The sequence below is a fragment of the Camponotus vicinus genome, unplaced genomic scaffold (genome assembly GCF_025532165.1).
Source record: "Camponotus vicinus isolate PSW18456_S1 unplaced genomic scaffold, iyCamVici1.0 SCAF_7, whole genome shotgun sequence".
Classification (NCBI taxonomy): Eukaryota; Metazoa; Arthropoda; class Insecta; order Hymenoptera; family Formicidae; genus Camponotus; species Camponotus vicinus.
Genome location: NW_028141979.1, coordinates 4611360 through 4639286, shown reverse-complemented (window position 1 = coordinate 4639286; position 27927 = coordinate 4611360). Strand labels below are relative to the sequence as shown.

Genomic DNA, 27927 nt, shown 5'->3' with positions numbered 1-27927 from the left:
ATACTTACGACCCATCTTCATAATTTTACACGCGCTCGTGTGCAATTGTGCAGTCTAGGATGCAAATTTCCTTTAGAGAAAATTATATCGCGCGCTCGCAATTATACACGTCTACTGAATGTCTTCGATGAGCGCCTAATCGACTTGCATATTATTTATAAAAATATAGTTTATTAGAAATAAATCACACGCATCTCAACGACATAATATTCATCTGTTACTACATTAATTTAACAGTAAAAGAAAATATTAAATATAAATATAAATATAAAATAAAAATATAAATTAAATACAAAATATTAAATATAAATATAAAATAAAAATATATTTATTATTTATTTATTTTCCATTAATCCTTGCCTTTCGGCTTAGGATAGACTTCCTGTTCAATAAATCAATCTTTAAAATAAAAATATAAATTAAATACAAAATATTAAATACAAATTAGCTGAAAGCTGAAAACAATATAAATAAAAACATAAAAAAATCTTATTAATAATTTAAAATTTGTGTTACATTAGTTTAAATCTGTTTTCGTCTAAGATAATGGAGACCTTTCGAGTAAATGGAAGAATACAATGGACGTATAAAGGTGCTCGGATCGATACATTGTCGATACCTCGATAATGTTCCTATGAGCTTAATTCGCGTGCGAATAATCACCTTCGTCCTGTTTAATTCCTTTTCGTAAACAACCAAGCGTGGCGAACAAAATAGCCCACGGCTTGGTATCGCGATCGCCGCTGTAACAAGCGGCGCCGCGAAGGAAATTGCCGCGTCCGAGGGCTACCTTAATTGATAATAACGCGCGGGCAACGCAGAAGCTATCGGGATAATTAATGACACGCTGGCTAACCGGCGCGCCGGGGCTGCTTTCGTTACCTCGCTCCAACAATGTATCCGCTTGATGAAAGGGAAGGGAGATGAGACGAAACAATCGTGATCCACGCGATGCAGCATCTCCCGCAAATAGGTTGCTGGGATCTCATTGCATATCTCTTTGTGTGCGAATGGATCGAAAAGAAATCAGGACACTTGCAGCGTTTTGATAAAGGAGATTAAAAAATTATTGTTTTAATTCTTGCATTTTCCGTTGTTTAAATTATTTTATCAAATCGCTTCGTGAATCGATATTTATTGAATCATGCGCGGTATTTCGTTCAAATTTCAAAGATTCAAGTTTTTTAAAGTTTTAATAAATAAAACGAGATAGTGAAGTGAAATATAAATGCTTTTTAATCGTACACTCTACACAACCAGAATAAAATGGTTTTTTTAAATCTGCAATAACGTTCGAGGATATTTCAGAAAAAAGAACATGGTCACACTTGTACAGACAATGTTGTACAAAAATCAGTTAATTCGAGTGGTCTTTTTTGATTTTACATCAAGTGCAAAATATATATCATGTTGCAATTTACTTTTAAAATTCCCCATTAACCTGCTTTTTTAATGTTGTGAGTTAACATTGAATATCAATGAATTGAATATAAATTTTTAAATATAATATATAAATTATAATCCTAAACACTCAATGAATTTCTAAAACTCTCGCATGCAGATTTTGCACCATTTTAGATTTAAAACATGTTGTAATTTTTAAATTAAAAATTTCTCCCTTATATTTCATATAAGTTTTAAATTATTTGTAAATTATTATAATGCAACATAGAAAAGCTATAACAATTGTCTTAAGAAAAAGATTATAATTATTTTATAAAAATAAAAATAAAAATTAAATTTAAATTCAGTTTATATATACATAGCTTATTACTTTCTAAAAGTGAAGATATTAAGGAAGATTCTTTGGACAAATGGAAATTGAATTAAAAATGACGAGAATTTAGATTCAATTTTTTGAGAGTTTATAATATTTCTATTACTTGTCTATTATTTTTCAGTAATTACAAAGAAGAGAATGAATTGTTTACTTACACGAATAAAAGCATACTGCACAGGATGTAGAAAATAGAGTAGTCAAAATAAATTTATTGACGTTGTTATCTGAAATATCGAAGACCATTATTATCAGTGCACATAATCGCAATCACTTACATTGATTAATCCAATAGTTTATAAACACATACTAGATTCTTAATATTGATTGTGTGTAGATAATAAAGATAATGATTATTTCTCTAATTCTACTAGAATCAAATATATTTAATTCGATGTTTTAAATTTTTCATCGATTTAAATTGTTATTGGATTTGTAATTTGTCTTTGGATTTAAATCGCATAATAAGACATAAATTGTTAATCGAAGATTAATAAAAGTAATTGAATTAAACGTATTAAACTAATAAAAAGTAGTATCAATCGCTTTAATTAATAATTAATAATTAATTTAGAATCCAGAAACAAATATTTCAAATTTATTTTATATTGAGTTAAAATAAATCGTGGCTGTAATGAATTAATATAGTTTACACATGTTTAGCGTTCACTTTTTTAAAGTATATAAGATATTATTATTTATCCAAAAATTATATCCTTGATCGAAATTGATCACATAAACAATTGACAAATTTAATTATATTCTCGAATATTTATATCTATAAATATTTATCTTTAATTTTAACTTATATACATATTTATTCATTTTTGTTAAAATGCGATAAAGGTAAATCTCTTAATTATAAAATAAATTACAAATTATACATCATGTCAAAAATTATATAAATAAACTCCCCCACGGGTATATCTTGACTTTAATGGGAGGGCTTAGTACTTGAAAAGTTTATCCTGAGAGGAAAGCTAAGTACCTAAACGATTCGTGACAATATTGTAAAAGCATTATCAAAAGTTGTAAATAATTCATATGTCATAAGCGTATTTAAACGCACATTAGCGTATCAGTTTTTCGAGTACATCGAGAATAATTAATCGTCTTTGTGTGATATTTCGCTCCAATAAGCGTTTTAATTTAAATCATTTAAAATTAGATTGGTTACTTGATAAAGCAAGATGAGATCGTTTTCGTTTAGTTCCATCCCGTCTCTTGTCTCATACATTATAAAACAAGTACGATCTGTAATCGTATTGAAGTAACGGATATTTATTAAAAGAAGTTTTCATTTTTTGGGAAGAATAAAATTGGCAGACATTGAAATTGTGTGTGTATGTGTGATGATTAATTGGTTCTTTCGCACAGCGAAAGCGCGCACACGTATGTGTTTTTCTGATTAAATATATCATTATACGTTACTATAATATAAATACGTTAAAATTTACGTAATAACAATACGCTCCAAAATGCAACTTTTTTCTTATTTTATAAAAAAATCATTACTTTATTATCTTTGTGTGACTTCTAATAAATATGTCGCATTTCACGCATACCATAAATTGAAAATTATTTACAAAATGGTCAAATATATTTGGCTTTTATAAAATAAATTTAGTTTATTAGATTAGTTTATTAGATTTAGTTTATTAGATTAGAAAATACATTATTTTGAAGAAATGCAAATTATCGAACGTCTATAAATTTTTGACATATCAATATTTCTATATTTATTTTACTAATAACTTTCTATGTGTAAAGAAATCTTGATATTAGCACGCGTTGACAGATTTATATTAAATCAATAAAAAAAAGATTTTAATTACTTTAAAGAGCACTTTTTATAGTTAATGAATTACTGACGTTTCGCATTTGCGGTGTCAATCGTTAGGCAGCACTATTAGAAGGAATCATCGTGCGTTCACTCTTGTCAAATTCGCGGTAACGAATGAATCTTACCGTAACTGCCGCAAGAAAAAGTGCGGATGCAACGGCGGCGAGGTCAGCGGCACGCGAGCGAGATAGTTTTTGCGTCTTTTCCGCGAGCCCCTGGTAGTTTCGCGCGCGCACTCGCGAAATTCCGCTTCCCTTCCCCTTCCTCCGTCGACTTCCGATCATCTTTCGTTCGCTCGCCTCACGAGCAAGTTCACGATTAACGACTAACGTAATTATTAGCGCCTCGCCGGCTGTTACGTCGACGTTGATGTAACAGCGCGTGCAACGCGCCTTCATAACGTCACGGACCATAACGAACGTCGGCGAATCGCGAACGACGAGGATGAGAACGTTGAGGATGCGACGACTGTAATGGATAAACCTTCTTCGATTTTTGCTGACATCTAAAGATTAAGATAACTCACGTGTAGCATCAGGAATTTATATACAAATTGAATAATCTGTGAGATTAGAAAAAAGTCTTATAATAGAAATGCGAGGCATTAAAATTATTCGCAAATAATTTATTTTTATTTATGATAATATTTTAAACACATTAAAACAATTAAAAAAAGCTTCTTGAGAGAAATATATAGCTTGCATCTAGTATATCCAGTATTAATATGCAACGAAAATGAACGATTCATTTTGACAATTTATTTATTTATTTTTATGTAGTTTTATAGTTTTGTTTTATTTATATAGTTGTTGTTTTATTTATTTACAGTTATGATTTATTTTCATTAATTTTGATTAATTTTCATTTGAAAAAAATTAAGCAACCGCTCATTCGAGAGAGTTAAACGACAGGGCAGACACGCACAGTGAAAAATAACGGAAGGGCAATTTCTTTCTTCTCGTATGAAGGAACGTGGACTGTTACTATTACTATGCGCGTTTGGAGACTGCGTGACACCGCATCGTGCTTTATCAGTCACTCAGTCAATGACAGGTACAGTAAAGTCGGTGCGAATGTGCGATGCCGGGACCGTCATTCTCACTTTTTACAGAAGCACACGACGTCGATAAGCACTTAATCCACTATTCTATATAGCAATCTATCACACCTCGAAGAGAGTGTTACAACACAAAAAGTCAATTTTTGCAAAATAAGGGATTGTGCAATATATTTGAAAAAATATGGTTTTCTTTAAAAATGCTTCTTTTCTTTAATATAATATTCTATAATCAATGATCTATATTTTATTAACATTGATCTAGGATACATTCATAAAAGAAGTCAGTAACCGGTTAAATAATTCGCCTATTATACATGTCAGAATCGCATAATGTTTCACGATTCGCTGGTTTCACTGGTCTTTTCAGATCAAAATGCATTCGCAAGCAGAAAGAATAAAATGATCAAATTCTCCTGTGGTTATAGATCAATCCCATAATTTGAAATGCCGTTTGCAGAAAGACATCGCAATGCATTATCATAAAATATAACGTATTTTATATAAAAGTCAAAAAGCACAGCTTGGATGTAAGAATCAAGATCCTAAGAATATTTCCATTTTTCGCAACAGAAATTTGAAAAATTAAATATGAAAAAAATTGGGAAATATTTTCAGAAGATAAATAAAATTAAATTCATATGAACGATCATTTTTTCCTTCGATAAGCGAAAAATTCACGCGCTAACATTGCTGAATAAAATTTCTAGATAACAGATATGAAACCTAGAACAAGTTTAGAAAAAAGAGGGAGAAAAACAGAAGACATAGTTAAGCGTGAAAGACAACCTCGGGAGCAAGATCGGTCGAATCGGATTAGGATGATGATGTTTCTTGCACGCGAGGGAGGGGCACCTGAGAGATAAAAGCCGACGAAGACACTTTGGAAACTGGGACATTTGGTCACCTTCGGGTCAGATCCTCAGGTCCTCCGGTCCGAGGAAGCCTGGACTCGCGACGCTCGTTCGAGGCCGTCACTGGGCGAACGCACGGAGCGAGGATGGTTGTTAGTGGAGGCATCGAGCATGCATTTAACAGTACTCCGGACGGGCCGGTGCGGCGGCGGTGGTTCGCTGATTCCCCGGGTTTCCGAGGCCCCTTCTTGTCGGGAGGACGAGCTGCGCCCGGCTGGACACCGGGGGAAAGGAATCCTCCGCGTGCCCCGACTTGGTGCACGCGCTTCAGTCCATCGGGGGCCTTCGTCAAAATTGCATCCCTCTCTGGCCACCGGCGGTTAGTTCTCCAGTTCGAAAGTGTCTCGAGTGTCTCTAAGGTGAACACCTTACGTGTTAACGAGAGGAGTGAGAAAGAGAAACAGAGAGCCTGACGAGATCATGTGGAGAGTCCTGATCGCAGGATTTTGCACGGTGAGTCTGTCCAGAGGCCGGCGCGGGATTAAATGTCACGAATATACTCTCTGAGGAATAGATGAGAGTAACTAATATTTTTTTTAAGCTTCCTCTCTGTCGGTGACGTAAAAAGGGATTTAATAATTCTGCCTTCCATTATGTGTTTATATATTTTAATATTAATATATCTGCCTTTATGTCAATATATTAAACTTATTAATTTTTATTTAAAATCCTTATTAATTTGTTTAATATATTTATTTTGAAAGTATCATTCGCGATTATATTGGAGAGCTTTAGAAGTTCTTCTTTTGAAATAATGTTATTCGTTACTTAATTTGCACTGCTCCCACTGTCTTGCATAAACCTATGCATCTAAATGAGACAAAGGAAAAACTCGGAGCAAATCCTCTTTTTTAAGAGAGAATTTGAGGAAGTTAATCTAAATATATTTTCTGGGTTTTTTTAATGAATCTTGTCAAATCATCTGATTATCAATTAGACTCTAATGAATTTTTCAATAAATTTTTTATGGAATAAAAATATGAAACCTTGACGTTAGATTCACTATGGATTTTTACTATCCATGTTTGCTCTCCTCGTGCTTTGCACATCTAGTTTGCATGTCCCACAATCTTTATCAACGTGAAGGACGGATTTCGGACGATTCTCTTGCGAATAAATCAGTTCGATCGTGGATGATGGACGAGCACTAGATTTCCATGTCATCCACATTCCTGGTGACTTATGCATGTCATACGGCACCAGGAGTTTGTTTGACACTATGTGATGACAGTTTGTCATATGATCGTAATGCATATACATACGCGTATTTAGGTATCGAAAGACCATCAATATCGATATTTTCTATTAATTCCTGTTCAACTATTATGTAATCTTTTAACTTAAAAAAAATAAATTAAAAAATATACAAAATTAGCGATCATAAATATATTTGTATAAAAACTTTATGAGAGAGAATTACGAATCTACACAAATAAATAGAGTTTTCCATGCATTTAACAAATTATTGAATAAATTTTGAATCGATTTATCCGAAACGAATAAGATTTGTAATTTCTATATAAAATAAATTATAACATATCTCTCAAAGTAATTAATAAAATAAGGCTTCGATATTGATTCATTTTTATCTTTCAGCATCATTTTAATCTTATGACATTTAATTATGTATCCTTTTCCGATTTATATTCTATTTATTCGCCTCCATCAAACTCGTCATAGTTTGTTCACCTTGTGACACGGTTCGAAATATCTGCCAATAACGAAAATGTCAATTAATTTCCGTTGGCGAAAGAAGCTACCGCGTAGGCGAGTGTCCGAAGGTATCCTGCGACAAAGAAGTGATCGGTTTTCATTTTAACTGGAGTGCGCGCGGGGCAATCTTTTTCTCTTTCGCGATGCTCCTTTTGCGAAAAAACTCGGGCATTCGATGTATTTTTATATTACGCCATTAAATCACGCCACACATCAAGAATAATGCCCCATCGAGGCGTTTTTCGCGTTCGATTCATTTTAATTTTCCAGACCGTCAGAACGAGAACGTCGCAAACGTAGACGCGCAAATAGACGATATTAGCCGAGGATAATTTAAAATGCACCCCATTAATACACGTGACAACATTCGAAGTGATGAAATACGATAACGGGCAATTTAAAGCGAGTCGCGCGATCCGCTACTGATACGCTTGAAATATTAATGGCCTTTCCAAATGACGAAATAATTGTATTGTGTCGGACAATTCCCCGCGGTATATTGGGTGCGCGGCGACTAATTTTGCCATGAAACGCGATATGTCGGAATACTTTAACACAGCCGTGCGCGCGAAAGTATCGAGAGGATCGTATATAGTGTAATATAACGTCATAATTCTTTCGTGTAAATTGTTTACATATGTCTTGATTATTTTTTTCTCTTTTCCAATACACTTGTATTACATACAATATCGTGCAGCAACGTAATAACGATATGATGAAAAAGATTTTAAATATAATAGCTCGCTGAAACACGTATATCGCACGAACAATGTTTATTCTCGCGTCATCGATCTCGCCAACATTCGCGCTTGTTACCGAAAACAATTTCTCGTCACCAAGTTTAATTAAAATTTAATTAAAATACGTTTAATTTAAAGTTTAAATTAGAAATTAAAATTAATCCAGTTGTATATGTAGATCAAAATTCTAATTATGCATATAATTCGATTGAATTTTATAAGCAAAGGTCCTGAAATGTTTGACAATTGATGAAGGTCTAAAAATATAATCTTATATAAAGTATAATCTATATTTTTAAATATTTAATTTTTTTAATAGTAAGATGGAGAAAATGTCTTTATACTTTTGTTATGATTCATAAATGTTTTCAATGGGAAAATCAAAATATCATAATGTTCTCTTGCAAAAAGTTATAATTATATATATGTTGTATGTGTATTTGTCAAATTGTATTTATTTACAGCTAATTATAATTAATTATATTTGTTTATATTTTTATTGGTTTTATTTAATTAAAGAAGAAATATTGTTTCAGTTTTAAGATAATATATTAAGATGATATAAAATCAAAAGAATTTAAAAACATATATAGACTGTATTTTTTGATAGAGTTATATAACATTTATTATTAAAAAATATAATAAAATTTCAAAAATTTGTTATCAAATTTTTATATATATATATATATATATATATATATATATATATATATATATATATATGTATAAATTTACAAATTAAAAATCTTATATCATTAATAATAAATTTGAATTTTGATTAGATAGATAATCAAATAGATTAAAAAATAAATTGAATAACTTAATGATAGCAAGAGCTAAAATGGATTATGCAAAATAATTTATATCATTTTTGTTGTAAATTATGTACATCTTATTTTATTCGTTATACATTATTTTGTGAATATTATTAAAATACCATATCATACACACAATTTTATTGCAATTGTATTATCTTTAAATACAATTATATCTTATCTGCTGCATCTCATTTTAATATTAGCTATATTTAATATTAGCTATATTTGTTTGCTCCTTGACCGCTGTAAAATTTTTTGATATGCTGACATTTCGCATTGTGTCACGTATCATACTCAAATTAAATTTGCTTTTATCTCGTCAAATTCCAAGTCATTCGAATAGGACATGTCTCGCGTGTCAAAAAATTTAACTGTACCGAATTGTGTCGGCAATGAGAGGACACCGATGTCGCGGATGAACGATACTAAAATGGCATTAAAAAAAACGGGTTTTATGAAGTCATAAAGAGAAGAGTTTGCGGTTCTTCTCGAATGAGACCGAAAAAAGGCCAGGGACTACCTGGCGGTCAATCGCGGTCGTTTCGTCTCGCGTGGCGGATTTCGAGCTGTCTGTCTTTTACCGTTACATTTGCTCGATTCTTAATGAAAAAACAAAATTCTTCTTGCTATATATGAACTAGGCACGGTTTATTAATTCGTTTCGTTATCTTTTCGTGTTATATTACGTAATTTGTCCCAGAAATCTCAATCTTAATTTTGACGATGGAATTCTTAACGCAATCTTGATTCGACAATCTAAGAAAGTTCTCGAAAGGCATTATATTAAAGAGTGTTCTTTTTTGTACAAATTTTTTCAATAATTAATATGTACTTACGCTTGATTACTTATATTAAGTTTATTAGAAATTGCATTTGCAATCATTTTAATTTATGTTTATTTATTTATTTTTTTTATATTTTCTTATTTGACAATTTTTATGTAATAAAATTATTAAAATATAGATCTAATTTATTTGTCGTAAACATTATAAAATTGTAATATTGTAATGTTCCAGAGAAAAAAAAATATATATAGGAAATATCGAGAAAAGATAGCATTAATGTAAATCTGCATGGGAAGTTTGCATTTCAATTTTATGAAGATTAATCTCTCTCAATTTAATTTGAAGTCAGGTTTTCTTTTACTCTATTGTTTGTGTGAATTTTTCGAACCATCATGTCGACACGTGTAATCACTCGATCGAAGTTTCGACAAGTCGCGCAATTCCTGTCAACTCGAGACAAAGTTCATCGAGAAAACAGCATCTCGATGAAAGTTATTCGATGAAAGCTGTAATGCACATACAATCAGATGTTCGACTACTAAATACTTTGATTCGTTTGTCAAAGACGCCATTAAGAATATTGCTTGCATTGCAAATAGTTTCCAATATTAATGGCCGACAATCGTCCATCGCGCTTCCTTGAATCTTCTACTCGCATTCCATTTAATAGATTTCGCAAATAAATTTACGAGATGTTCATGATAATAAATTCGCCGTTATTTATTTTCTCATTTACAAAGATTCCGATAAGGAATAAAAAGCAACAGAGCAAAAAGCACAAAGAAATTTTAATCGAATTCATTAAGCTTTATTTCGCTCAAGTTAACCTGAATTTATGAGTCTTTGCTTTGAAGCTAATTTTTAAAAACGAAAATCTTAAAATTAAAATATTTATAAAAATTTTTTTGAATAAAATATTTTTAAAAATAAAGTTTAATTTAACCAGAATTTACTAAGAGAGCTTTTTACCAGCTTTCTCGGGATAATTATTAAGTTATAATTCTCGTAATACGAGGAACTAAAAATCTCTAATTCTCGATCAAAGTTAAAATTAAGCTGATAAAAGCAAGGATTAATCATTTCCTCTTCCAGCTTTTTCTAGCTTTTCCAGCTGTCTATGCATATCTCTTTTTATGGCAGATTTTTCCGCCATTTCGAAAATAAAGATTGCACATCACTCAGTGCCGTTTCCAACTGCTTACATAATTCGCACATTACATCTCGTGACTTTGATGAATTTTGTATCAGATACGTTTTCTTTTTTGGACTTTACAGAAATATCGTCTCAAACGGAATAATTATCGCGAATTTTACGAACGCGACAACATAAACGCAAATTTGTCTCTTTAATTTGGTTGATATCACATTGAAAATCGCATGGACTATCATTTATTCCGGAATTTTTAATTCCAAATATAAAACATAAAAAAAATCTTTTTATGATTTTAGATCAAAGCTGTAAAATGGTCGAAATAGTATTAATTTATTAATTAAAAAATTCTTATTATATATTCAAAATAGGATTATAATAATCTTGTATATTTGTAGAAAGGAAAATAGAAATAATAAAAGAGAAGAATATAATCGATATGCGATTTGTGCTTTACTATAACAAATATGTATTGCATATCGCGAAACTTAAGAAAATTATTAAAAGTAATTAAAAATTATTATGTATTTTATTAAAAGCAGTTAAGAATTATTATATCAATAAATTAACAATCAATTTATCTTTTTAATTTTATATTTTAAAACGTTTTACTTTTTAAAATATATAGATGCACTTATACATATGACTCAAGAAACTTGAAAAATATTATAGTTATTAATTGTAAAAATAAAATAATATTTAATACGAGGGAAAAAATTTATTTAATTATATCTAGCTTTTTATACATGAAATTGCATTGGGATTAGCTAGGTTACTTCTTCAGGTTAATCTTTTCGTTCTGAAATAACATCTCTGATATTGTATCCTTTAGCTTATGACTTCGCATAATTGACAAAGACGGTAACTACTTGTAGTACTTTTTTTAAGCGAATTATAATGGAATAGTTTGATATTATACGAAAAGCATAAATTGTGTAAGAAAATCAAAATTCCATTTATGATAGAAGTTCTGTTACAAACAAAATAATTCCTCCAATATTGTTGATTGAATATAAAAGGTATTATATTACATGGCATTTATATACATCTATACATGTAAAAATGAAGATAAATGATTATTATTAGATAAAGCTATGAATCCTATGGATTTATGAATCCCAAGGATTGTGAGCTTAAAAATCTAAGATTCTCGATCAAGAGATTCATGAATCTACAGTTTCAAAAATCTATAGCCACAAAGATACTAACAACTCGTGGACTTAGCGATCTGAAAAACAATTTGCACGTCTACAGAGCATCTACAAATCTTCAAATCTAGCGATGCACGAACTTAGCGATCTATGACGAGTCATCTACGTGCCTACGAATTTAACGATCTGTCCTAGCTGTCTACGCAACCATGAATTTATGAACCTAACATTCTATGAATTTGACGATAAATTTATCAGTAAATTAAAAAAATTTTTCATAAAAAAAAATTCGCGATTAATATTAATTAATCTAAATAAAATATGAATAATTTCATAATTGCTCTTTGGAAATCTTTTTTTCATAAACTCATTAAAATATGAAAATTGTAATTTTTTTTTAAATATATGAGAAATATATAAGACGTAATAATAATTATATATAAGACATTACAATTTTATTTTTTTCAATAATAATACACATATTTATATTTCTTCATATTATGTTTTGCATCAACAATTTATTATCATCTCACTGTCAGTATTTTTATCCCACCTACGTCACAGAAATTGACGAACACGCCTGTGCAAATGCCTAGCAAATACGAGTGCGCTTATCGATCGATCTGATATTCCGATACGGTATGATTACAAGCAAGCTACGAACTCGAAAAATACGGCCTACCATGACCTATAGGATGAGCATGAGCACAGTACAGGAGCTCGCGCAATATATAACGTGTATGGTGCACATAACGAATATCTTACGCGGCCACCAGAGCGTTTCCTTACACCGTTACCTGTATCGAAGTGGGTTCTCGGTTCTGGTCGCGCGCTGGTCACCCTGTTCTTTACCAATAGTAATGTAATGGCTTTGTAAACGTCGTCGACACCGAGGTCGTCCGTGAATCAGCGAGCAAGAATTCTTTTTTTTAAATGATAATTAATGATATATTCGCGATGAAAGGGTATCTCGAGTATCATCAACGTAGATTAATTAGAAGTATAATTATTTTTATTGCAATGCATAAAACATTTTGCGAGAGAAAAAATTCGAAAATATATTTTATTTGATATTTATGTGAAGGAAACGATACGAAAAGCTCAGAAAGACAGTTAAAAATATTAAACTATATTTTTTATATTTTATTAGACTATTTAAACATTAAAGTTGAATAAAATTTTGTTATCTCTCTGATTCCTGAAATATAATTCACAAAAAGACTTTTATTTTCAATAACTCCAAAAAAATTGATAGCTCATCAATTAATAAAAAAATTATTCCTTTAATAAATAATATAAATTTTAATAAACAATCTGCTCATACATATAACATTTTACAGATTGGTTTCGAGTTATCCTCGACTCCATCCGAGAAAATAAATTCAAATCAACCAAAGTGTTTATTCAATTTTCGTAAACTAGGACGATGCAATTCTTTTAAGTAGAAAGTAAATCCGGTTAAAATTGAAAATAATGCACTATCCGCTATAGTACCGCGCGAACGCAACTGGACGTCAGTAAATTACCGTGAAAAAAGATGTTGACTGCATAACAGTTATAGAATAATACGGTTGTTAAATTTCAGCTATTTATGCGACTTTACTGTGTAATGTACAAGTCTATTTACGATCCAAATATAGTGTGCATAAGCTATATTATTATACAGTATATTATCATATATTCTATTTACATTGCACTATCTGCTATAATTTCATTCTAATAAAGATTGACATCAAACGAAAGTAACTGTCTGCAAAATGTACATTTTTAACATGACGTTTCGAGATGAAAATGTTTTAAATATTGCAAGGATTATAATAGAATACCTTTCAACGACATAATACACAATCAATAAAATCAATTATCTTTGCGAGATAGGGCATTTATAAAAACTTTTATAAAAAAAGAGGATTTTGTTTTTTCAATAATCGAGTGTTAAGCGCCACGAAGGTAAACAAAGACTCAAAAGAAGGCAGTGGGAAGGATCAAGAAAGCTTTGATATTATTCACAAAGTGAACAACACTATTACGGCGACAGAGAAAAATCGATATTAAAGAAACAGGGTGCAAGAGATGGGAAAACTTGCTCCCTGAAATCTCTCTCGTGCCAGCCTCCGGCTGCAATATCAGCAATATCCGAGCTGATGCTCGTGTTTCAGGTTGCCGCCACCGTTGCCCAGGATTACGAGGTCTCGGACATTCAGTGCAGCGGCGCGGGTTCGGCGGCCGATCTTCTAACAGCGAAGATCAAAAGACCGGTTGGCTTCAGAGGCACGCCGCTCTTCGCCGACGACAGATCGGCGAATCCACTCGCCGACATTCACTGCCAGATCAGACCCGACCCGAATGATCCGCAGGAGGATAACTACTTCCTGAAGGTGACTGACTTCTCCCGATGCGGTATCCTCAAGAGAAACGTGAGTCATCGATCGAGAGTTACGCGGAACTGATTCTTATGAGGGGTTACGATGATGCGTTCTTCTTGCGACTTATTGCTGACGTTGCACAAGCGAACGGAACGGTCGATTCGTAGATTGCACACTCGATGGCAACTACTAATTCGCAATTGATTCCCTTTTATTGCGGGAGGTATCAATAGAACGCTTTATATTCAGTCAGATCAGGCATTATTATCAGGCATCATTGAATGCCGTTATGATTCTTCCACAAAAAGAGATATCAGCTAACGATGCTGTCTCGATGTAACTTGCTGGTGATAAATCACGTTTAACTGTATGATATTTGCGTTTCATTCTGCAACAAATGCGTATTCGAATCGATTACGCATCATCGAACATTCTCATAAAGATTCTGACAAAAGCGTCATTATGCAACTGACTCGTGAGAATGACAATAATAGATTAATCGATGCCACTAGGGATTCATTCATCTGCGAGTTTGGTTCCCGGCCTTTCCTGGAGTGGTGATGCTGGCCGACCAGGAGCTGATCTTGATGTGCCGGCCGCCCGAGCCGACGCTGCTCAGGCATAAGGCTGCTGGCTTCGCCGGCACTTTGTAAGTCACACCGCGCCCATTCGCACGATATCTTTGCGAATCTCAAGATATAATAAACGAGCATTATTTCCGCCACACTACACGCATCGCATTCGTCGGAGCGCGTTCCCGCGCGAGTTCCTGCGCCGAGGAAACAGTTATTTGCACATACGGGATACTGACACAGTGATGTATACAATAAAATGCTTAAGTACCGTCCAAAAAAGGATGTACTGATTTATCGTTTACCCGAATAATCGTAATATCAGGATAAAACTTAATGAAGTGCATTTTATAAAATAAAAAATTGAGGCGATACATTGCAATATGTACGCGAATTAAATATAACTTATGTAAGTTTCAAGTTTATATTCCACGATAAATAGAATGCAACTTGCTGAAGCGACGACGCGCGTCTGCTTTAAAGGGCTAATCGTTTCAGTCCGCACGGCGCCAGGGTATCCGGGGTTGTGGAGGAGACGCCGGGTCGGCTCGAGTACGAAGTGGCTCTTTATCGAGAGGCGACCGGCAACGTGTCCGATAGCTCGCAGACGGTCGACCAGGCCGTTCCGATCGGCACCAAGCTGCAGCTGCGCGCCCGCATCAGTCCGGACAGCGCATGGGGTTACATCAAGTTGTTGGAGGTGACCGTCAGCCCGGACCCGGATCAGCCCCATGCTCCCGGTAGCGTCGTACTCGTCAAGGACGGCTGCAGGAATCGCGACTTCGCGTCCATCATTCCGCATCAGCCAGCGAGGTATCGTGAGCGCAAAAATGAGGTCTTCCTCGACTTCGAGGCCTTCTTGCTAAGTTCAATGAGGGAGCGCTCCACCCTCTGGATTCACTCCCAGATAAAGGCATGCATGGAGCCACAGGACTGTCAACCGGTGCGTGATAATGACAGCTGTTTAGTCTCTAATGTAAAATGCAAATGAGATGATAATGAATATCCTAGGACATCTATTTCTATTTCCTAGAAAGTCTTGTGTGTATATAATGTTTTTGACAGATTGATTTTCCACAAGGAGTTATATATGACATAAAAAATTAGCATGATAGAATATTATGTTAATGTTATGCCATATATGGCACTTTATTAGTCTTTTTATCTTTGCAGGATTTCTGTCTCGATCTCTTTGAACCCTCGGGACATGGGAGAAAGAAGAAAAGAGCGGTCGAGGCGAGTGTAGAAGCATCGGGTGAGTTTCTCCCAAAAGTCGAGCGTTTGATCAAAAGGTATAACGATTCCACGCCATACACAAAGTTCAAGGAGAACATTGAATATACGGTGATGATGCCAGACGGTAAGTTAAATACATTTTTAAATTTATTAACAAAATATTATGAAAAAATTGATTTTTTTTTAAATTAATTGTAACGATTCTTTATATCTTCTCTGAAATTAATCTTTTATTTTATTTTCATTTTTTTCGAGGATAGTAATAATTTTTTCGCGCGCGTTATAATTTATAATACGTAATATATATATTGAATTGAACGTTTTTTTAATGTCTCATCAAGTCTTTTAGAATAGAATTTCTGAGAAATTTATTCTGCAAAAACACGTATAATCTTTTCGGAAAGATTAATCTAATTTACAATTCAGCGATATAAACTGAAATATTAATTTCTTCGATATAAATTTTATTAATATGTATTAAAATGAAGAGCGTCTCGCCTTTAGATAACGGTTGAACACGAGACGCGCGATCACTGGCAATTTTAATTAATATTTTCGCTCATTATCATAGACTTGTATGACAAAGTAGCGGCCGGCCTCGAAGGTAGCTGCGGAAATTTCCTTTACGTGGCAACGGGATTGGGCGCTCTACTAGTGTTATCAGCCTTTATCATGTGCTACCTGGCATCGCGTCTTCACAATCTCTCCTCGACGATGCAGCAGAGCAAATCTATCGACGAGTTGGTCAGAGACCGCACTAGAAAATATTGCGATACCACGCCTGGCTATACCGGTCGTTCGACGATGCAATAGGTGCACGATTCGGAGAGAAAAAAAAAAGCGAAAATAGTACTTTGTCGCGCAATAAATATACTTTTCGCGAAATATACATCAAGTTACAATGTAACGCGTAACGTATAATTCATGCAACGTTACAACGATACTTGGCAACTGGAATGACAGATATTTATTCGCGAGAGGGAATACGTTATATTTGTAAGCCACATTTTTTTCTACAGGAGGGCAAAAATACTTGTCCTATTTCAAAGATAACGAGAGATGTATTTTAATGTTTCGTTAATAATTACGTTGCATTGCAACTTATCGTAATTATCGATTAGTATTGAGAAGTAATTAATTTTCATCGCGAGAAAGACTTTGACAGGGATTCTCAATAACGTTTGAACGAGTGAATAACATCGCCCACCAAGGAATAGAAATAATTCTCGCGACGTTAGAATGCTCGAAAATGCTCGTGGTGGCAAACGAGAATACTTTCCATATAAAATAGAATCAATTCGCATTAACGAGACGTGAGCGAAGATACATTGTAAATTTATGAAAGAAATTTATATCGCCAAATTTAGAGTTATGCCGATGGAACATCGTTTGCTACTTTGCAATGTAGATATGATAGTCACGCTACACGTGTTTATGTTTTATGAGGAAGCACAGTTTTAAACCGCTTAACACAGTTTTTCTATATGAATACAAATGCAAACAGTCTATTTCTTGCCCAATTCTTCATTTCTCGATTCTCTGGCGTCAGTGAAATAAAGTATTTAAGTGAAAAAATAATTTTCAATTTATTATATAACTATTTAATAGTATAAAAATTTATACTATTTCTGCTATATAAATATAATTTATTTACTTAGTCGAGTTTTATTATCAGGACAATCAAACGAGTAAAAGACTTTACTGAAAAATTGAATTCTTTCACTTAAATGCTTCTCTTCTGGGTCAAAGAATTTCAATATAATCTAACTTTTAATGCACGATACTACGAGCATCGCGCACATCATATTTTTCTGTTGAAAGTTTCATCAATTTATCGATATTACTCAAATACAAAAAATGGTCTCATTATTACGAGTCTCTTAAATGTGCAATGCTATCACGTGACCTGATCAAGCGAGTCGATCCACATCGATCGCTCGTATAATATGTAGGATAAGAATCTCGCCGGATGCGAAGAAAACTCGACGGGATATTTTGGGTGGTTGCACGAATTTATCTCACCTTGTAAATAAACACAAGCGACAAAGTTCTCTGTATTTTACAGCAAACTTATTCGCGCGAATACTTAATGCATAATATTATAAAAATCTATTTAAGTCGTAATAAACGATACTTTTATATAAATAGAAGCTTATGACAAATTTCGAATCATATTTATTTTTAGGATATAAAATAAAAAAATAATTTTAAAAATAAACTTTTACCAAAAAATTTTTTGCAACTTGTACTTATATTATTTAGCTGGATGTTGTGATTAAAATAGGATTTATGATTAATAAACATCATTTTACAGATTCTGAGATGATAAAATTCATCTAAATATATATATATATATATATATATATATATATATATATATATATATATATTTGTATGAAAAAGGAATTAAAGTTATGCATTTAATAAAAAAAAATAGAAAGAAAAAGACATGAAATAAGGAAACGCGATTCTGAGGACATGATAATCGATCCGTGAAAATAATTAGGAAATGTAACATTATAGAAACTGCGCGACAATTGTAAAGATTGACAATTGTAGTGATCATGTGTACAATGACTATTTATTATAAAATAAAATAAAAAATTAAACAATATTTTTTGCATGTTACATAATTTTTATTCGGCGTAGATTCTCCTGTAGAAAATCACCAACTATATATATACATTTTTTTTTCTGCGTAATCTAATTCAATTATCGCTAAAAATTTATCGGCACCAATGTCATCGTCGCTATATTATATATGAAAAAATTTGCTTGTGTTATATATAAAAGATATTGGAAATTTTTTGGGCTACAAATTGATTGACCAATCTTTACTTGGTGGAAATTTGATTAATTACATATCATAATTTAATAATTATCAATCGTAGCAATTTTTTAAATATTGAATAAAAAATTCAATTTATCTAAAACAACGAGTTTCCTCTGTCTTTGTATACCACAATAAATTTTGAAACTGCCATGTATTTTTCTCATTCGCAGAACAAATAATTAAAATTCGACGATCATATGGTGACGTGAATTTGCGTTCAGTTTATTCGACACTCTAAACCTAATTTTCTTTGGCTTCGTTGATATTTTTGGATATATTTTAATTTCACATTAGAAAACCTAGTACTTAAAGTTAGTCGACTTCTCTATCTAGCTAGATGTCTTATGAATCGCAAAATTCGACACATCGTTATCAGGATAAAATGCATCACCGAGAAATATGTAGGCATATCTATAAATTCTCAGGAACTTTTAATTAATTAGACCGAATCGAATCTAGCTCCTTACTTATTCTTATTTCGACTATATAGTAATTCCTGGATAAAGAATTATAGAATACCTGCATACGCATAATCGCGTTTTTATATACTTTCGCTATTTAATACACGTAAATATAAGAAAGCGTACACTTCATATTCTACGACGACGACAAATAAATGATTCTTGAAGACCAAATATTACTATCCAGTAAAACTCGATATTTGCAATCTTTTAAAAATATTGAAACTTCGATAAACATAAATAATAAATGCTTCAACGTGTATACAAGAGATGTAAGAAAGACAGCATAGAACGATAGAATGATATGATGATAATAAGTTTATGAGACACGATAAAAAAAAATATTATACTCATGAAACTGCGAACCTCAACAACTCGATCTGAAAATATCTGATTTTTATAATGACCACTCTCTTACACGATAATTACGATTATTTTCAATATTTGAGTTCAAACAACGATATCACGATAATCACATCGTGCAATAATAATTATAAGCATATCTACACTCAAAGACGATTATAACATGCGATATATCTTTAAAACACTCTCTATTTTTAGAGATATGTCAAAGTATATGTAGGGTGTTCCAGACTATATTCTAGATCCATGGCTAGAAAGATATCTGATGAAATTATTTAAGTTTCTACTAAAAAAATCTGTTGAGAAATTATCTTTAAGATAATACAATTCAAGAAATCGATTTTCAAAATCAATTTTATATTTATATCATATTAGTACAATTGCAATATGATAAGGATTCAGCTAAAGTTTGTCTAAAGCTAAAGATATAGACTTGAGCTCTATTTTTCGCAGTTTAATAACCGATCATAAAAAAAGATCTTGTACCACGTCACATTTAATTGATAAAACCTCAAATTAAAATTTTACTCAAAGCTTATTACATAAAAAAATAAAATATTATTCTCTTCTACTCGTAATTCTAAATAGACACTGATATATGTAAGAAAAATGAACTCAGAAATTGGTAAAAAATCCAGTGAAGAGAAACAAATGGCGATAGTTCTGGCACACCTTGCATATAAAATATTTCATAATTATCATTGTGTATTATTTTTCATTGCATTTTGCAACAAATAAAAATCAAAATTGATCTTCCCATGTCATTAATCGACTTTTCTAGCGTGTCGAACAACTATAAGTGTTTACTTCAACTCTATGTAAGGCATTTCGAAACGATAAATTGAGTGCCAGTGTGACATCATATTTACATATTGACTTTATAAAATCTGATTATCACACATACACACTGCAAACGTTTGTGAAAAGCAACAAAACAAATAATTATTCAATCTTGTCATTTTTCTCAGACTTCATGAGGGCTTCGTAAGCGGCAAGCTCTTTTTTCTCCTTTCTTAAATTTCTATCCTCGTATTCCAACCTGTAATTAGATGCTAGATCAACACGTGATAGAAATACTCAAAATCAGTGGGATATGTAGATGTTGTATTATCATTGGAAAAGGCTGCTATAGTGTATTACGATAAATAAGAATGGAATAAAGTAGAATTCAAGAAAATATTTTGCAAAATAAACGAAATTGTATATTCCAGAAGCAAAAATGAATAACAAGAAATTATAGCGGAAAGTAAATAAGCTTGCGTTTATTGCAAATTAAGTACAAAACAACCAGATTTGTCCTATCAACGATGATTGAAATTCTTAATAACTGTACAAAGCTCGTTCGGCCTAAGGGGATAAAAAAGCAAAATAAAAAATTAATATATAAAGATTTTCCGTCTCAAAGAACGTTTTAGTTTTGCAAATAAAACCTTATTTTGTAGATGCAAATAAGAAGTTTTTACAGAAATAATATCTTAAAAATGTATTTAACTTCAGAAACAGAAGCGATATGGTAACCCGAGAACAATATGACACATAATCAAATTGCGATAACATATCACCGCTCGAGTAACAAGATGTTATTCTATAACATTCTTTCAAATATATCGAATTATAATATATCTAATCATAATATATTCAAATTACTATAATATATAAATTATAGGAGCAACTTAAACTTTAAAAATGGAAAATTCGAACCGCTTTTAATTTTCAATTATTCTTTATCACATTCATGTTTATTAAACACATAATCCGCGAATGTACTCTCTAAAAGTGAATCAGTGTATTATCACTGTAATCAGTGCTTTATAAGTACAGCACTGATTACAGTGATAATACACTGATTCACTTTTAGAGAGTAAATACATGGCAGTGGATGTTGGTGGGTAGAGTGGTGGATTTATAATAAAGATATTTTATACATATACATATGTGGAAGACTATGTGTGTATATAAATACACACACACACACACACACACACACACACACATAAAGTGGTGGATTTAATAAAGATATTTTATACATATACATATGTGGAAGACTCTGTGTGTGTGTGTGTACACACACACACACACACAGTTTTCCAAATACATATATGTTTGTAAAACAATTTTTTTGTTTAACCAAATTGAAAGCACTGTTATGAAGCAATATATAAATAATCCATATAAAAATTTCATAGTCCTACATCAACTCTATGATGTATAAATTATATTATGAGAGTATAGCATTTAAATTATAATTAGAGAATTTTATATAATATATGATGCATAATACACACAAAATTATTCTGAAAAAGTTCGATAAAATATGTGTATGTATATAACTTAAAGATAGAACATACCTGAAAGATAGAACATACCTGTGAAGAATGATTCTTTCGACTATTTTCTCCGTCGTCATGTCGTTACCACTATCTAACAATTTAAATTTATTTTGCCTCTTGGGTTCTGCATATGGATCTGAACTATCCTCGCAGGGCATTATGGACGTTTGTCCATGACACACGACAGAGACATTGAAATGTTCCATTAGATCTCTTGTGACTGCATATGGTGCGCCGATTACAACTTCATTGACGTACTGTAAAAAAAATATAAAGAGCTCTTCTAGATACAATAAAACTTGTTATCTCAAAAACAATAGCATAACTCATTAAACTTTTCTATTGGAAAAAATTATTAATGTTGTAGAAACTATGGAAATAATGTATTTATATATTAAGAAAATCCATATATTTTTACATTATATTTTTCCATATTATGATATGTCATAAATAGAATCTGAATGAAAATGACAACGTCGCGCACCGCTTGATTAGTCGCGTTGAGCGCCACTGGACGCTGAATAAGAGATAGATAGGCTCTGTACTACAATTGCTTTTCTCTCTTTCTCTCTCTCTGTGTTTATCATTGTTTCGTTCAATATTTAGTTGCGCTCAACATGAATAGCCATTCGCTGCACGTTAATGCCTTCATTTGGGTTCTACTTGTGAAACTTCGCATTAAATATTCCGAATGATCAGAGTAACTCTTACCTTACATGCCAACACACTGAGAACTCGTTCATGAAGGTTCATAATGGGATGATTGCCGCACTTGTATCGGTTAACGGCTGGATCCGTGTGCAGTCCGACTATGAGATAGTCGCCCTCCTTCTTAGCGACTTCCAAGAAGTCCAAGTGTCCTACATGGAAGAGATCGAATGCGCCTGCCACGTATACAATCTTATCGTCTGGCTGAGGACTCTTGCCGTCGCTGAATTGTATTATTTTCTGCGTGGTTGGCAAAAATTGCGAACAGCCAGTCCATGGACTCCGAGCAGTTCTATCTTGACCCATGCGCTTGCTCGGTTCTCTATCAACGCTGTATTCGTTGTCACCCTGTCGAAAGTGCTGTCGCGTCATTAGCAGCATACGTCCCACAAGATCGGTCGTTGAAACGCCAGCTGTCCGTTGAACTTCTCTGAAATAACATCTCTTTTTAGTAAAAGAAAAAAAATTCATATCATCTTTTAATGGAAATTTAATTGAACAGCAAAACTTTCTTGCTAAAATTTACGGAATTGTACCTATAACGACCGGCTGCCTTGACTAAATGATAAGTATCTACACCATCGGCTGTCATTGTGATATCATCGCCATGAACACAAAAATCACAGTTATACTTGTCTAATGTCTCTAATGTAGTGACATAAGGTGCAGCTTCGACTACTTCGTCCACCCATTTAATACCACGCACCATTTTGTATCTAAAAAGAAATTTAATACATTTGTTAGTGTATTCATCATTATAAAATTACTAATATCTTAATTATATAATCATTATTATCTATTTTGTCATATATATATATATATATATATATATATATATACAGGATGCTACAGAAATGGTTGGCCAAACTTTAAGAGCATATTCCACTCATTGTAAGGATGAAAAAAAGTCACATGGGTTCGGAAACGCTTTCTTTCCAGTTATGAACATTTTCTATTTACATTGTATGTATTACGTCGGACGTTCAAATGTTGTTAAAGTCTGTAAGTAAATAGAAAATGTTTATAATTTGGAAAGGAAGCGTTTCCGAACCCATGTTTATATGACTCTTTTTTCATCCTTACAATGAATGGAATATGCTCTTAAAGTTTGGCCAACTATTTCTGTAGCATCCTGTATATATATATATATATATATATATATGACAAAATAGATAATAATGATTATATAATTAAGATATTAGTAATTTTATAATGATGAATACACTAACAAATGAGTAGAATATGCTCTTAAAGTTTGGCCAACTATTTCTGAAGCACTCTGTGTATATATGTATATATGAATATATATATATATATATATATATATATATATATATATAATTATTCACAGAATTATGATTATATATAAATTACACAAATAATTTTAGTTTTTATTAATTACACAAATAATTTTACGAAATGCACATGCAAAATTATTATATTCATTATATTCGCGTTTGTATAACGTTCTTGTACTGTCTAATCTTTAATTAATATCGAGGAAAGTAACTCATATAAACGCAGTTGACAAGACAAGGTTCTTTCTTTCTTTACAATAATGCTGCATTATATTCTTCAGCTACATAAGTTTTTTCTAGATTCAGATGCTAATTTAAAAACCGTCAAGGTTGCGGCAAAAGTTTGTTATCAGTTCTGAGATTATAGCTTTGAAATACATTAATTTTTTACTGCCGCACGATGATTATAAGTCACGTTTTTTTTTAAAATATTTTTCACAATAATTCAGATATTTTTCAATATGTCGAAATCAACACAGTTAATCACGCTTCCAATGCATCGTAAAACGTATTGTTTTCTAAAATATGTTGCGCGATTCTTTGTAAAAATACATAATAAAGAAGTAATATAATTAAAAAAAGGATAAAGTCAAATATTCATGGATGAAATTAAATGAAAACATTACACTCTAATATAATTAACAATTATAATGTCATATTAAAATCTTTGTATTATTCTCAATTCTCTTAATACATACTTATGTGTTTAAATAAAACATACTTATAATAAAACATACTTAATACATACTTATGTGTTTAAATAAAAAAAATTATATTTTAATATTTTCCATTTTTTACGAATAATTAATGCAATATAAATAATTATAATTTATAATATATATAAGGAATAATGACTTAGAAATTGATACTATATAAGAATTATAAATCTATTATATAGGATTGATAAAATATTCAAAGTTATTAAATGGAAAACGCGCTTTAATCACTACACTAGTACTATGTATTTCAAGAACGTAGTAACTGCGGAAATTGAAAGATTGACACATAATTACTAACTTTAGAATGATAATCAAGATCGTGACTAGTCATTATGTCTTATGTAATTTCCTTTAAGAAAGCAACGAAATGATACCTTTCTTGTTCAGTAAAGACGGGAGGGCCTTTGTGTCTCGTAATCTCTTCATCATTATGAACACCTACCACCAAATAATCTCCTAAGGTTTTGGCCTGTCTTAAGGAATTTGCATGTCCGAAATGCACCATGTCGTAACTGCAACCAATGACATTTTATTCGTGATATGATTTATACAATTAATAAAATTATTTCACAATTTATCAGAAAACTATATTAACAAAAAAAGTCATTAAACATAATATAATATATAATATAATAAAAACTATATATATATATATATATATATAAGAACGAAAATTTAAAACGAAAGAAAATCGCTTGAAATCGATTGAGATAAAATTAAAAGGAAACTAAATCTTTTATCGTCGCAAAACTTTAGAATAAGATTAATTTTATCGTCGCAAAACTTGATCTAAAATAAAATTCAGTTTAATAAAATTCGAAAATATATTCAATGTACCTTGGACGTAAAATTGCTTTGATAATTATTATAGCAATCACACGATAATTATTATAGCAATCACAAAATTGCTTTGATAATTATTATAGCAATCACGATTCATGATGTGTGACTCACAAAATATGAATTACGATATAATAAAATATATTACGTTACAATGTGCTGTTTTATATGGCACGTGTCTTCTTTCCCGTCGCTTTTACGAAATATAATTAAACGTTATCATTTTTATGATAAAAAAACTGTATAAATTTTGAGAAACGCACTAGAATTATGTAAATTTTTAATCGACGAGATACAAAAATATATTTTAAAATTAATATATTCATAACCATAACTATAACTTGACAGATCAACTGATCTTTGCATATTATTATCCAATCGTACGCATATTACGTATAAATTATTTAAATATAAATTTACATGTGAACGAAACGGGGTATGTAATCAAGGCCTCGCATTCCGAGGGTCTTGCGACATCGTAAAAGAATAACAGTGTGACATATAAATCGTCAATATTATTATTATTATATGAAACTGTGGTCATCTTTTATGTATTTTTAATTAATGTGGTTTTGTAATCGCTAGTCGACTGTCATTTTAAACAGCTCGATAGCTGACGATATTTTAATCGATGGAAATGTACATTTATTTTTATTTGAAGAATATTTTAAACATACCTCGCAGTAAAAATTTAAGTTTCACTCGTATTACGATTTAGAATCAAGCGAAGCTTAAATTCAACGCTACTGATGAACAGTCCGTTATTCATTCGTGCTCGTCCTGTATCATTTTATCGAAACAGGGAACAAGGACACTATTCTTTAAATGATGTGAAGGCGAGCTCTAATCAGATATCCGTTGATCATTTCTCGTGCACATCATGCACAGAGTGATTTTGAAGCGTAAACTATCTCTTATGTACATACATACACACACGTTTCACGAAGAAAAAAAAAGAAAACTGGAAAATTTCTCTTTCCTTTTTTTCTCTTATTAAACCTCGCTCGCTTTCTCCAATTTATTTCTACTTATAAAGTAGAAATAAATTAGAATTATAATTAAAAAAAATTAAAAAGAAATTCGGAGCATCAACTCGGAAACTTACTTTACTCGGAATGTCGCCGAGACGAGGACGCCTCTCGAACGACTAAGTAATATCGATTGTTCGTGTTCCTAGACGCTGTAAATGACGATAATACGAAATCTAAACGCGCGTCGCGACACCGAGAGCGAGAACCGACACGTGTCGATCGCTTTTGCCAGCCGGCCGGGCTGACAAGTGACAAGGCGACGCGTTTATCAGTCGCACCCTCCCGTTCATTCGCGAACCCGGATGCCCGAAAAAGAAGGCCTCGATACTCACCACCCATCGCACCAAACGCGAACCTCCTTGCGAGTCTCCTCTGTCATGATGACCAAGCGTCGCGCTTCTCGATACACACACTATCGTTTCTCTCCGTCGCGTCGCAGGGAGTGACGTGAGCTGCGAGTTAACCTCGAGGAGAGGGAAAAAGGAGTGAGAGAGGGAGAGCACGACCGTCGTGGATGCCCTCGTGAAACTAACTGCGCGCGTCGCAGTTCCACACCTCGCCTTTAAAATCCGTCGACGTATCCGTGACGCTCCCTTGAGTCGGGATCTCGAAGCAGGGATTTTCCAATGCGTTGATGCTTCTACGATACATATGAAAACAAGTTTCTTATTTATCTATCGCGATAATAAAAGATAATTGCTAATGACATGCAGATTTTCCCCGTATTGAAATTGATTGCACTTTCTGACATTGATTGATAAATGAGCATTTAAGTAAAAAGCAGATTCGACAAAATTAATCGCGTGACCTTTTAATATCAATATGTGCTAGGTATATATAAAATTATACAATTGATTGTCGAGTATTTGAATAATAAATACGAATACATTATATCATATTCTTTAAGTGAATTTTATCGCATTATACAGTAATTGGGATATAATTATGTTTATATACATATGTACAAATTGTTTCATTCACAGAGACACTGAATCCTGTTTGTTTCACACAAACTCATTATTCATTACGTAGATTCTAATTTTAATTTCTAATATATACGAGTTTTAATTCTTCTTTTTATGTAGACCTGTAGACATACATTTATGCATGGAACAAGCTACATATTTATTACCATAGTCATTAGCATAAAGTGAATAGTTATAAAATGAAATCATAGAGAATTTGATATTTTGTTGATCTTAATATAATTTGAGATTTTTTT

At 32.0% G+C, this 27927-nt stretch overlaps 2 protein-coding genes across 7 annotated transcripts; one reads left to right on the top strand and one right to left on the bottom strand.

Annotated features, from left to right (window-relative positions):
* The first annotated feature begins 5805 nt into the window (after window positions 1-5805).
* LOC145975085 (uncharacterized) lies at window positions 5806-18450 on the top strand. The gene is made up of 6 exons (XM_083105224.1): window positions 5806-6044; window positions 14108-14365; window positions 14827-14963; window positions 15385-15829; window positions 16060-16246; window positions 16694-18450. Exons 1-6 carry the CDS (start codon window positions 6012-6014, stop codon window positions 16933-16935), a joined length of 1302 nt encoding a protein of 433 aa, XP_082961350.1. The 5' UTR covers window positions 5806-6011; the 3' UTR covers window positions 16936-18450.
* Window positions 12382-27252, bottom strand: Pect (phosphoethanolamine cytidylyltransferase). 6 transcript variants are annotated; one of them, XM_083105233.1, is made up of 6 exons: window positions 27038-27252; window positions 25209-25346; window positions 23354-23533; window positions 22821-23247; window positions 22146-22366; window positions 12382-15857 (listed from the first exon to the last, which is right to left on the bottom strand). In XM_083105233.1, the coding sequence occupies exons 1-6, from the start codon at window positions 27082-27084 to the stop codon at window positions 15851-15853; spliced, it is 1020 nt and encodes a 339-aa protein (XP_082961359.1). In that variant the 5' UTR covers window positions 27085-27252; the 3' UTR covers window positions 12382-15850. The 6 variants fall into 6 exon arrangements, with proteins under 6 accessions (XP_082961359.1, XP_082961354.1, XP_082961358.1 ...); XM_083105228.1 differs by lacking the exon at window positions 12382-15857 and adding an exon at window positions 18685-20818 and having other exon boundaries at window positions 27038-27251; XM_083105232.1 differs by lacking the exons at window positions 12382-15857; window positions 27038-27252 and adding exons at window positions 18685-20818; window positions 26780-26990.
* Between the last annotated feature and the right edge of the window lie 675 nt (window positions 27253-27927).

Excerpts from the sequence above, each read along its gene's own strand:
- LOC145975085 (XM_083105224.1), top strand. The coding sequence starts at position 6,012 with ATGTGGAGAGTCCTGATCGCAGGATTTTGCACG. Across the intron at positions 14,366-14,826 it reads GCGGTATCCTCAAGAGAAAC|GGATTCATTCATCTGCGAGT; the intron begins GTGAGTCATCGA and ends CGATGCCACTAG. Across the intron at positions 15,830-16,059 it reads AGCCACAGGACTGTCAACCG|GATTTCTGTCTCGATCTCTT; the intron begins GTGCGTGATAAT and ends TTATCTTTGCAG.
- Pect (XM_083105228.1), bottom strand. The coding sequence starts at position 27,084 with ATGACAGAGGAGACTCGCAAGGAGGTTCGCGTTTGGTGCGATGGGTG. Across the intron at positions 23,248-23,353 it reads AAGGCAGCCGGTCGTTATAG|AGAAGTTCAACGGACAGCTG; the intron begins GTACAATTCCGT and ends ATGTTATTTCAG. Across the intron at positions 20,819-22,145 it reads GAAAGAATCATTCTTCACAG|GTTGGAATACGAGGATAGAA; the intron begins GTATGTTCTATC and ends ATCTAATTACAG.